This window comes from Pocillopora damicornis, chromosome 8 (assembly GCF_964200805.1).
Source record: "Pocillopora damicornis chromosome 8, jaPocDami1.2, whole genome shotgun sequence".
NCBI lineage: Eukaryota > Metazoa > Cnidaria > Anthozoa > Scleractinia > Pocilloporidae > Pocillopora > Pocillopora damicornis.
This window is the reverse complement of record NC_142677.1, coordinates 17,361,351-17,374,163: the sequence shown is the minus strand read 5'-3', so window position 1 is coordinate 17,374,163 and position 12,813 is coordinate 17,361,351. Positions and strand designations below refer to the sequence as shown.

Below are 12,813 nucleotides of genomic sequence, written 5' to 3'. Positions count from 1 at the left end.
TTTAATGCAAAACTTCAAAATTAAGGGGAATGTAGATGAGACCCTTCTGATTCTCGATGTTCCATGGAGAGATGGGATGTAACAATACACAATAATTTTGATTAACAGTTTTAATACTCCTAAGATCACACCAGCAGTCGGCAGATTAAACTACCTCAACCATTAAACCTGTTTTTTTGGCTACAGGTGTCCATTCCACTTTTCACAGCGTTTCCCTTTCCATCGGAAAGTCTTCATCTTGAAAGTCTGCAAGGCAGTGTCACAGGGTGGGGGGGAGGAGGGTACTTTTGTGCAAAAGTGACAAAGTGGCTGTTACGACCCCAAGAGTACTAAAAAATTACTATAGTCTACCCATATCTTATTCTAGTTTGGTGGACCAGATTAAATTCCCAACCTAAGGAAACTCCGTGATATTTGTGACACGCTTGTTACTCTGGCTCCGTCGAAAGGGATCGTAAGGTTTAAAAAATTGAAAAAATCGCCCGTACATTTGTCACGGTGAAATGATATTAACTACTGATTATGATAATATAAATATATTTTTTAAAGTCTAAATTTTTAAAGTTTAAGACTACAGTTCTATCTGTATAGCTATTCGTTCAGTTTTCTTTACCCCGATTTATACCTCGTCAGTCTGTTCCCTTGTCCATGTGCAAAAGTAAGACACTGTGAATGTATCGAGTCTATGGTTATGTAAAAATGGGTCGGCCAGGAACCGATACCACTCTGAGAGAAATTATCATCTTTGCTAATAATTTCCTATCGCCATTTTACTTCCAATGTGAATGCATAGTCTAAATCAAAAGAATATCGACAGTGAATATTCTCTAGGTCTAAATGTATGTGCATAAATGAGTCAGTCAGAACGCGGTGCAACATTAAGAGAACTTGTTGTCCATCAGTGTTTTTTGCTGTCATCACTTGGCTTCCAGTTGGGATCGAAGTGTTTTTGTAATGGCTGCCACACTTTGTAATAATCATGATCCACCTTCTGACAAGTTTCATTTCCCCATTTAGTGAGCGCCATGCTCATGCTACTTTCAAACATGAACGCCTGGCAAGAGAAATAAGAAGATGAGTTGGGTGACGAAATCTGATTGGCGTTCGCAACCATCTATTCAACCAATCGAATGCAAAACCTTAATCAAGACAAGCCCTATTGCACGCATTTTCCTTGCGCTTCATGGACGTTAGTTGCCCTGATAAGAGTTTTGATTGGTTCACTGAGTTGTGTTGTGTTAGTTGGCAGTCGTACTTGCTTTACTGCTTTTAGCCTTGAGTGTAATTTGTACGACAAAAAAAAAGAAAGAAACAAAACAAAACATAAAAAAAACCCAAACAAACAAACAACAAAAAAGAAACTGAGAACTTAGCTACTTTCAGCTACAGTTCAGTACTTCACTACCACCCCCTTACCCGAGAAGGGAAACGGGGAAGGTGGTGGCTTTACCATCATTAGCGCCCTTGCTAGCAATCAAGTCATTGTTCATTCTTGACTTAAAGAGTCATTCTTAACTTAAAGAGTCAATCCCTCTCCTGACTATGACACTTACTCGTGTTTTCAAATGCTTTGACACTTATTACTTAACCTAAAGAAGGTTTTTAGGTAATGTTTGCATTCGTGAGAGAACTTATCAGTGCATTGATTAACGTCCATTAGTGCAGTGAAAGGTCGTTATCATATCTAGTGTACACACCATGGTACCATCCGCGACTCGTTGAGGTTTCAAGTCTGCTTCAGTCGCCTTCTCAAAACAATCTCTATCAGGTCCATGGGGGGTCATCATACTATGCAGACTAGCACCCCCTGGGGCAAATCCTTCTTCCTGAAATGGAAGAGCATAAAATTGTCTGCATGGTTATTGTAGTTGTCAACCTGCGAACAACCTTACCCTGTGTATCTTTTGTGAAACATACGAACTCATTTCATTCTCCTTGTATTCTGTAATTCAGTCTTTTCTAACTTGGGTAAGATAGACGAAGAGTAATTTTCATCTTAACGTCTTGAGTAATTTGGCACAACATTGGTTTTGCTCAACTTCGCTCTTTGATTGCCCTTGGAAAGTGAAAAATTGAGGGAGTAAGTCTCTGAAGAAACTGTGGTGCTGCGTCAGGTAACTTGGTTTTTTCAACCAAGTTGATAATGTAAAATAGCCACTGTAAAGACATTCTAAAGCTAATCAGGATGACGTCAAACGCAAGCCAATTGCGATTTGATTCCTTGCCGCTCACATGAGTCTACAGTAATTCTCTTCAGCTCTTTGATGAGAGATGACTTTTGATTTCAGTTTGGCTACTCAATGGAAAAACGGCTCTAAATATGAATGGCAACGGTTCTTTTGAAGTTATAATAATAAAACGAATATTTATACAGGATAGCCCTACAGTGCAAGATTACTGTTATCAAAGGGGTCCTGTTTAAGAACAAAAATATAAGGATAAAAATTAAGATAAAAATGACTTCGTTACTTATGCTTATATAACTAGCGCGAACCTACCTAAACTACACTATACAAAATATCAATCTACAGACCTCCTAAATAATAACCAACTGCTAATCTTCCTAGTTTTTTTAAAGGTAAAGGTTCTGATTTGGCAGCCTTTGACTTAGCCAGTTTTTCAGTGAGAGGGTGAAGGAGGTGCTTGTAATTGTCCCTCTCTTAAACCCTTTCATTTCAACACTCCAAAAGAGAACTGAAACAACCAGCACCTTCAGAGTTAGAACCATTTTTGTTCCAAATACGGTTCTCTAAATTTTTACAAGGAACCCAAGAAAGCTTGCTGCTGTCAAACAAAGATTGAAATCCCTGACGTACCTTAGCTTCATATTTACCAAATATCAGGCCCATAAACTCACTCATGCAGTTGCCTGGGTAAGGAATAAAATACAACAGTTAACATTGATAATAACGTAAATGCGTTAAAGAGTTTCTGCTTTCTGAACATTTTCTCTGATAGCAATAAACGCCATCGTTGATTCAAATCCTTTGGTGCCCTATCTCCCCTCCCCTGAAAGCCCAATTACTTAATAAGTTTATTGTTAAATTCTGCCATGTAAAAGCATTTTTGCGAATTAACACTCGCGCTTTCTATTGAAACTTGTTACAGTTTTCAAATTCTCGTTTTTAAAGCTTTCTTCCTAAACTTTCCATTAAATCAATGAAGTTTGCATAGCTCGTGCAAGGGGCGGGCACGAGCGAGAAATCACCTTCCTGCTCTTTGGCGTTCGAGTTATGCGCGTTCTCGTCAAGCATCTACCACCAAGGATGACGTTAACCCTTTACACCCTAACACAGGTATGCATATTCTCCATACTGCTCTCTATACATTTGCTAAGGTGCTGACAAGGAGAATTAGTTTACCAATCAAGAGCTTCTTTTAGTTGGGGATCATTTCATTTATTCTCATGACCTTCATGTTTGATTCAGGGGTGATATTGTTGGGAGAAATTAGACGCTAATCACTCTCAGTGATTAGCGTCTAATTTCACTCTAATAACTCTCACTCTAATAGCTCTCAGGAGTTAGAGGCTTAAACAAATATTACAATATGACACCTTTGAGAGACCCAGCACAGTAAAATCGCACTTACGATGATAGTAAGGAGGTCTGAATGTGTTTTCAGCAACACTCCACCTTGGTGGAAATATCACGAAGTCTGCGATTGCAGTTCCTGGTCTTAGACTGGGACAAGTGAGAACAGTGAATACAGAAGGATCCTGGAAACAAAAGTGCATTGGATAATAAATTCCAGCATATAAAACAAATTTAAGAGTACTACACATGGCGTAAGTGCAGAAATGGTGAGTGACATTTCATGCAGAATTGAGATTATACTTACAATGTGGTCGAAGGAGACTGTGTTGACAACGTTAAAACAGTTGAGGTCATATTTGTATGGAGCATAATTGCCATGCCAAGCAACAACATCAAATGCTGAGTGATCCTGAAACAATTTCACAAACATTTAAAATCTAGGAAACAAGATTTCGCAAATTATCTCAAATATGTTATGTTATTCCTTCTCCACAAATTCTTCTGGTAGCACATAACTTGTCACAGGGTACTAGTACTCTGTCTTTCTTTAATTTTAATCATTCTCTGAAAGATGACTATGAGACTGGCAGTAATAAATTAATGTAAGACACTAAAGAGGTATAACTGAGGAACTTTGGAAAGATAGAGACCTAGTTCAATTGTCAGCACATTTTTTAAGGTAATTTGGTTTCCTTAACTGACTCGATAACTAAATATAAATTGGCCACTGTACAGAGTTTTTAAAGCTGATGTTTCAAACATTAGCCCTTAGTCACAGTGAACAGTGGTGATAAATGACCCTTAGAAAATGTGTTGCTTTTTTATGTTTTCTGGCTTTTATGTGATCTCTCTGGTCCATTGCAGGATAATAAAATGATAAGGATGATAAATTTTGCAGTATTTCTTTGGTTCAAGTTTCATCAAGTGACAATGTCCCCTGCAGTGACAACTGAGTAAATACAACCTACTTCATTTCAAAACTAAGCTTAAATTTGTTTTACTCTCCTCTTTATCCCATAAATAGTTATATTTCCCTCCTCTCAAGCACAATTTAAATGAAACTTCAGTATTACAGGAAACTTAACAATTGGCTGTTTTAGTTACAGAGAGCTCATACCTGAACAGCTTTAAATAGCTTTCCTTGGTACTTGCTGATCACAGAGAAACCAGACTCCACATCTCTGTCTTCATACCATGCTACTGGTGTCAAGAAGTCCCGAGGGTTTGCCAGTCCATTTGCACCTGAAAAGCAGACAATAATTTAGTCAGAATACCTACACTACTTATGATTGTTAGGAAATATTAAATTTATCACTTATTTTATCTTTGCAAAGGTGGAATAAATATCAGTTATTATTCCATCAGTAAAACATGCTGTTAACCATTTCACTCTCAAGATCTCATAAGTTATTCTCCTTACTATTTGCTGCACAATCCTTATAATGTTAGTTTGGAGAATTTTGTATTGGATCAAATAATAATAATCTCCTAACTGATATTTTTCTTTATTATTGTCACTTGTCTGCTTGATAATGTACCGTAAGAAGAAATCCTGTCTTTGTCACTCTTGGTAGTTAAAGGTTAAGTCCATTAACTCTATGGCATCATCACACTACCAGAAATTAAATGAAGGAAATAAACTAAGTTTTTGGTATCTGTGTTGGTGAAAGTGGTGAATATTTACCTTGCTGCCTTGCAGCTTGGTAAATACCCACCACTATTCACCTCCACATTGGTAAATAACTGTTAATAAAGCTGCGTAATTACATTACCTATTGGTCCCAAATTTGGCAACACAAAGTGGACATCGAACACCTCAAGAATATATCCCCTTGAGGGTTCACTGATCTCCACTGAATATCTTATTCCTTGCTGTAAAATAAATGACAGATCATAATTATTCTAACACATGTTATTCAGTAATTCGTTGTGCTTCAAATTAAAGATTCAATAACAATCCTAAAAACATAAAAGACACAACCTATTAATTGAGTTTAAGTACTGAAACTTGAAAAAAACAAAGCACATCTCTTACTGCAGCAGTCTGATAGCTATTGGATTCCCATTTACAAAGACAGTACACTTTATTGTAGGCTTAGTGCTTGTCAATTTCAATTAGTCCTGTATCAAAATAATGTAACTTGGGTGACAATTTCTTCTGTTAACAAGCAATTTTCACATCACTGATTTATAATCAATATATTAATTTGTTATAATTCATTTGTATAAACTGACAACAATCACAGCTCCCAGGACTGAAGGGGCTGAATCCCACAGAGTGAAAAAAAAAAGGAGAATGGAAGAGGGTGAAAGTACAGTTACCTGGATGATACAAATTTCATTTGGTTTCACTTCCATTTTGCCAAATTCTGTAGTGATCATTAAGGTGCCCTTTTGGGGAACTGCAATAAATAGAGATGTGAACTGAACAGTAACCATTGAGAGCAATCAGACAGTCAGTATTGAGATAAATGATACAGTAAACTGAGGGGTACCAAAAGATAAAAGTGATCTCATTCATTTAAAATATACAGTCAAATGGTTGAATGGATCTAAAGGGCTATCTTTGCAATAATTATTATAGCAATGCAAAGCTTTTAACAAAATGCAACTAAAATGGGATTAGATGAAATGCATGAGATGGATTTGCAGATGGAATGGAACAGGCAGCTGTCATATGGAATGAGAAGAGGGGGACTGGACAGGATGGGTTTGGATGAGATGGACTGGGATAAGATGATGCAGTATGACATATGATATGTGTTGTCGATGGAAGTAGGGGTAGATGGGATGATGGGATCTTATGGGTTTAGATGAGATACATAAAAATTATTGAGCATCAGAAGGATATGACTTTCAGAAAAGCACCATCTGCATCAGCAAGAGCTATCCAAATAGCAAAAGAAATATTCACCTATAAGGAAATCCCCATCAGAGTTATAGAAACACCTGAAATAAATTAATGAAAAATTATTTACAATAGACTTCTTCAACCCTTTACACCCTAACATCAGTATGCATATTCTCCATACTGTTCTCTATACATTTCCTAAGGGGCTGACAAGGAGTTTCTTTAGAGCTTCTTTGGTGGATGATCATTTCCTTTATTCTTGTGAGTTCCTAAATTTGTGATTCAGGGATGATATTGTAAGGAGAAATTAGATACTTGACACCCTTAGGGATCACAGGATTAGATCAGAGTCACAACTGAGAAACGCTTGGAATTCTGACTGAATTAGCAGCCCAAGTCACTGTGTTTGGGGTTCATGAAGCAAGTTGAGATAAACATCCTCATAAAAATTTTTCTACAAAAACTTTGCCTCTTTCTCCTTAGTTGGGCGAGTATTAAGCCTTAAAATGTTGTATGGATCTCCACAAATGAATGTAAACTGCTTACTCCAAAGACAAGCCATGTAGTCAGGGGTTAGTCAAGTAATTTAGCAGAAAGTGGCTTTTTTCCCTGGCAACCAAAATTTTGTTTGTGGCATACATTTTACCATTTTGGGTAACCAAATGGCGCCTTTGAAAGACATAGAGTTCAGAGTTAAAAAAAAAAAGCTTAAAAAAGTCAATAATTACTGACAATCAAATAAAAACATATCAAAAAGCATTCTGTGTTTCTTACTTGTCTTTCATAGAGATATCACAACTGTAGACATGGATTGCAACACCGTGCCTTGTGCAAGGATCCCCAGCCCCACAGACTGTGTGTAAACCCTAAGAATTAAAAGAAATCACAATTTCCGGTTAGAGAAAGATGCTAAAATCTTTATACTTGGAATGAAAGAATTTTTCCCCTTCAAAAAAAAGTCCATGAGTGTTTAAAAGTACTCCTTGACTGTTAGAGAAAAGTGGAAATTAATTAATGTACACAAGGCAGTGTATTTCCAGAGCAATGCATATTAAAACTCAATCCAACATAGTTTCTCCCAAGTCTCCTCCCAATAGTTAAAGGTGATTCCTCAGTAGTGTGGAGCACATTCCATGCTATGAATAAGAATCACATAATCAGGCAAATGAGCATGTGCATAATTCAAGAACAATCATGGTATTCTTTCTCCATCAATAGACAAAGTAAACAGGTACTTATTGGTCTTTCCTCTTGAAGGAGCAAGGTGACCTATATTTTTTAGTAGCAAACAACTCGGGTGTAGTCAAATTGTCCCCATTTGAATTGGGGAAATGTAAAAAAAATTATCAGAGGGCAAAAAGATACAACTAAAAGCAAACATGAAGCCCTTTCTATGTCATTTAACTTATACATTACATTATTCCATACACTCAAGACTTTTTATCAATCAACTATTTTTTCAAGTTTTACTCAAAAACCCCCTTGCTTGCAGCTACCACAAAATGTACTGTAAAATGATGAAATGATGATGTGACCTATTTTTTTTCTTGTAGCTTTTAAAACAGACATTAGCAGGGAACTTTCATGGAAAGTTCAACGAAAAATTATTCAACAACTTTTTTGCTGAGGAATCACCTTAAGACCACTATCAATATATTACTGGTCACTAGTAGATGTTGCAAAAACAATTCAAAGATACATGATTGTAAAAGGAAATACTAACAGACTTCTGAACACATCATCACCAATAACAGACATTGAAAAGCTACAGGGAAATGTCCAGTTTCCATTATTGCAAACAAAATATTTGCTTCTAATATTTTACGAAAATACACTGCCTTATATATGTTTTTTTTTTCTTCAAATAGTACTTTCACTCTCAAGAGTTCAAAAGTGTTCTTAGATTTTAACTCAAAACTAGTTTTTGTTTTCCTTCTTGCTTTTTTGCCATGCACATTAATTTATAATGGCCACTTTATCACTTTGCTCTTTTTCCAGCGTATTCTTATATACAGTCTGCCCTCAATTCATTGTGCATTAATTGATGAATAAATGATAATAAATGCCATAATTCACATACTTGGGTGAAGTCAATGTTGCTTCCTTCAGGAGGGATATCAAATGGTTTCCATCGCAACTGAGGCAAAGAGAAAGACCAGAGTATAAAAAGTTTTGTCAGTTGCAGTTTTGCAGATTGTTTCAAGTTGTTCATTATACTCTTAAATGGTAAATAGGCTGAACTCAAGGAGGAGAGGCCTAGGTTCATGACCTGGTTAGGTCAATGTGTTATGTTTTCACGCAAAACACTGAACTCAAACAGTGGCTCACACCACCCAGGGGTATGAATGGGTACCAACAATTTTTCAGGGAAGACCGATGAAATGCTTGGTGGATTAACCTTGATATGGACAGGTGTCCCATCCACAGGGCAGGGAAATGTTGAGTGGGTTAACCTAGCAAGGAATTAGTGTCCCATCCACAGAGGATGTAGACTTCATGGTAAGGAAAATGGGATAATCTATGAGTAGAGCAGGTGTAAAATAAAATTTACTGATATTAGTTCATTGTCCAAATAAAACTGGCAGTTTTGCTACTTGATGCTTGATCAGGCTGAGCAATTTGACCAATTTAAAATAATCTTCAAAAAATGTTTCTTTTTAGCTAATTTTCTTGAAACCAATATGTGTTTAGCCAGTAACAATTTGCCAAACTCAGCATGCCCATAAATAAAATTAATTCTGAATACCAACCTGATTTGGATTGGGGTCACACTCATCCCAGAAATGTGTCAGGTCTCCTTGAGTTGTCTTTTCAAAAGGCATATGGACAGCTGATGGTCTGATGCGGTATAACCAGCTGAAATGATTAAAAAGAATCTGAAGTCAATGTCAAATGTAGAAACTGCCAATGCTTGTGAATATTTTCAAGATTGTTTAAAAGTTGGTATTAAGAATGACTCATGCTGGAGATAATGACATGTAAATGTACCAAAACACAAAGTTTGCTTGCTATTGCAGATGCTGCTACAGTAGCTGTGTAAAAAAGTGTTCTTGATCTTAAGTCTTACTGCCTTCTGTTTCTTTGAGAATACTGGCAGACTGGAGTGACACAGAAATCTTTCCAAATTCTTACACTAATTCAATAGAATATAATTTAGCTTAGTCATATGTAGCTTACAAGAGACTTTGATTCAAACCTTATACTGAATGATCCCCATAATATCAGCATTACATTAATTTTAACCAAATATCATTGTATATATATATATACCATCAAGAGAAGAATGAATTATTTCATTGTCTGAATAGAGAATTATTTGATGCATGATGTACCTTCTGCAGTTATATTCTCTTGTGGCAGTGAAAGCCGTACCAGAGAGTTGCTCGGCATATAAACCATACGGGCATTTTTGAGGAGCATTCTAAAAATAGACAGCAAATCAAGGTCATGGTTTTACTATTTCATGGGAATAGGTTTCCTTATTCAAAATAGCTTTTATTTATTTTATTTATTTATTTTTTTATTTACATTTTATTTAATAATTAACCACATGATATGCATATTGATGGCCTAATTGCTATGTAAGTTGATCTTCAGTTAAAAGGAATGACACTCTTAAAAGTGTTCTGAAACTAGTGTTTTTCTGCTTGATCTGCTGACCCATTTAGCTGAACTGCATTATATAAATATTGGAATAGTTTTAATTAGATAGTGCCACAGAAGTAAGTAATTTGTTTTGTGACCAGTTGGATTTTAAGAATTGTAATTTCATTTTTCTCGCATGCAATTTCAAGATTAGATTTCTAATGAATCATGTATTATTTTTTTCATAGATCGAATAAATTAAAGATCATACGATTCCGTATCCAGCCATTACTTCCAAGAACAATTTTTCCCTGGACCAGCTTTAATAATCAACACATTCCTGTGTCTAAGCGTGATAATTTTTCACTCTTCTAAACAATACGAGGCCAGACTTCCTTTTAAACCCATGATTATTATATACATGCAGTTCTTTGTCGAAAAAAAAATTAAGACAACCTTCACGACTGAAGCTTTGATGAAGAAGAAAAGAAGGATTTTATTCTTATGTCACAGCTATTGTTTTTGGCCATGAGATAAACGGACGCACTGAACTCTGTTAGAACTATTCAGGTGTTTCCGAAATTGCGACGAGAACCTCTACCTGTCCTTCACTGAAGGGCTTTGTTACCTCTCTAAGAACTTATCCCAAAATTGATTATTTTTCTTCGCAAAATAACCAGAAATTGACTGTAAAATAAATTCAACTGATGATGATTGCACATTAGCGCATGGTCATCGACGGAGAACTGAGGTCAGTTAGGTACTTGCCTGTCCTTTTGGAAGCGCATCCGGAAGGGCTTCGGAGGCAAACTCATTGCCAAAACCTGACATGTACTTAGCAGAATAACAAACATCATTAGTACTTTTTTCGACTAATAATTATGAATATCGTTTAAGAGTTGGTTAACTACCTTTAGTTCCGCCATTTTGTTTTCGGAGTCAAATGCGTGGAACTGTGGGTATACCTAACAGCCACGTGTTTATGTGTTTCGTGATTGGCCAATTTTGTTCACTCCTACGGACACTCCCCCTTCTTCAATGTCACGATACAAAATGTAGCGTTACGAAGTAGACACCCTTGTATGATTCTGTCCGAGGTATAATACTGCATGGTAGAACAACATATTTCATTTTGTAAAATTTATTAATGTAGGCCATATTGTTGTGTCAATTTGTGGAACTGTTATGTAAGACATATCACTGTGTTAACTAGTACAGTAGGTACATCCATCTACGCTGTCTACAGAGGTACAACTATCTACACTAGTTGCTGTAAGTACAACTATCTACACTGTCTACAGTAGGTACAACTATCTACGCTGTCCACAGTAGGTACAACTATCTGCACTGGTTGCTGTAAGTACAACTATCTACACTGTCTACAGTAGGTACAACTATCTTCGCTGTCCACAGTAGGTACAACTATCTGCACTGGTTGCTGTAAGTACAACTATCTACACTGTCTACAGTAGGTACAACTATCTACACTGTCTACAGTAGGTACAACTATCTACACTGTCTAAAGTAGATACAACTATCTATACTGTCTACCGTGGTAGGTACAACTATCTACACTACACTATCACTACACTATCTACAGTAGGTACAACTATCCACACTGTCTACAGTAAGTACAACTATCCACAGTGTCTACAGTAAGTACAGCTGTCTACACTGTCTACAGTAGGTACAACTATCTACACTGTCTACAGTAGGTACAACTATCTACACTGTCTACAGTATGTACAACTATCCACACTGTCTACAGTAAGTGCAGCTGTCTACACTGTCTACAGTAGGTACAACTATCTACACTGTCTGAAGTAGGTACAACTATCTACACTGTCTACAGTAGGTACGACTATCTACACTGTCTAAAATAGGTACAACTATCTACACTGTCTACAGTAAGTACGACTATCTACACTGTCTAAAATAGGTACAACTATCTACACTGTCTACAGTAAGTACGACTATCTACACTGTCTAAAATAGGTACAACTATCTACACTGTCTACAGTAAGTACAACTACCTATACTTCTACAATAACTATCCACATCGTCTAGCAAAGATCACACAACAATACCGCTATTTTCTCTCAATATTTATTGGAGTATCTTTTACGGTAAAAAAATAACTTTTTATGTTATTCTTCAAAGGTTCTTTTTCTTAATTTTTAACTTTTTCTTTGTTTTGTGGTCGTTTAGAATGATAAAGTGATAAAGCAGTGCAAAGTCAAACCAACCCGGGCATATTAAATCGCACGAGGTTGTTTTGTTTTGCAAACAGTTAAAAATTCTAGTTTTTAACCGACATTTTGGACAAAATGTTTGGTCCTAGATATAAAAGCGGAGACTGATAAATAATCGTAGTTCAGGCGAAGATAAGTCTTAATATTAAATAAATTAATGGGTCGGAAGTAGAGGACCTGAGTTTTCAGTTATATTGAGAAGAAACCGCCTTTTTATATGATCCGCGAAAAAAATATGAAGTCTACCGAACACTTCCTCTCTTTGCTTCTGTACTGCATAACTCTCTGATACGAATCGAGCCGTTTATTTTTATAAATCATGGTACTCTTTGGCCATCAGTTCAGTAAGTTGCAGATTAATTCAGTTTAAGTCGCGAACGCCTTTTCATCCTTGCATGAGCTGAAAAAGCTTTCTGATGGTAATGCAAGTTTTTGGTATTATAAAAGGACTACAATCCTCTTTATTGAGGGATTCATAGGAGCCAAAAAGACCAGATAAGATTTCCAATCTAAAAGAGATAATATGTACGCCAAAATGATGCAATAGAAAATATGGGACAGTGTTCTCAATCAAGAGCTAAAGACCATC

The 12,813-nt window shown here is 36.3% G+C and overlaps 1 protein-coding gene across 1 annotated transcript; it reads right to left on the bottom strand.

Annotated features, from left to right (window-relative positions):
- Positions 1-95: 95 nt before the first annotated feature.
- Positions 96-10,923, bottom strand: LOC113685824 (homogentisate 1,2-dioxygenase). Its single transcript, XM_089180954.1, has 15 exons — positions 10,884-10,923; positions 10,741-10,806; positions 9,720-9,808; positions 9,138-9,243; positions 8,468-8,524; positions 7,162-7,253; positions 6,451-6,485; positions 5,859-5,938; positions 5,309-5,408; positions 4,654-4,778; positions 3,841-3,945; positions 3,592-3,718; positions 2,817-2,869; positions 1,698-1,826; positions 96-1,054 (listed from the first exon to the last, which is right to left on the bottom strand). Exons 1-15 carry the CDS (start codon positions 10,896-10,898, stop codon positions 899-901), a joined length of 1,335 nt encoding a protein of 444 aa, XP_089037080.1. The 5' UTR covers positions 10,899-10,923; the 3' UTR covers positions 96-898.
- Positions 10,924-12,813: the final 1,890 nt, after the last annotated feature.

What these genes read in the sequence shown, in the direction of transcription:
- LOC113685824 (XM_089180954.1), bottom strand. An exon ending in GTGACCCCAATCCAAATCAG is followed by an intron (nt 8,525 to 9,137) that starts GTTGGTATTCAG and finishes TCTTTGCCTCAG; the next exon opens with TTGCGATGGAAACCATTTGA. An exon ending in GAGTCGCGGATGGTACCATG is followed by an intron (nt 1,055 to 1,697) that starts GTGTGTACACTA and finishes TTCTCTTGCCAG; the next exon opens with GCGTTCATGTTTGAAAGTAG.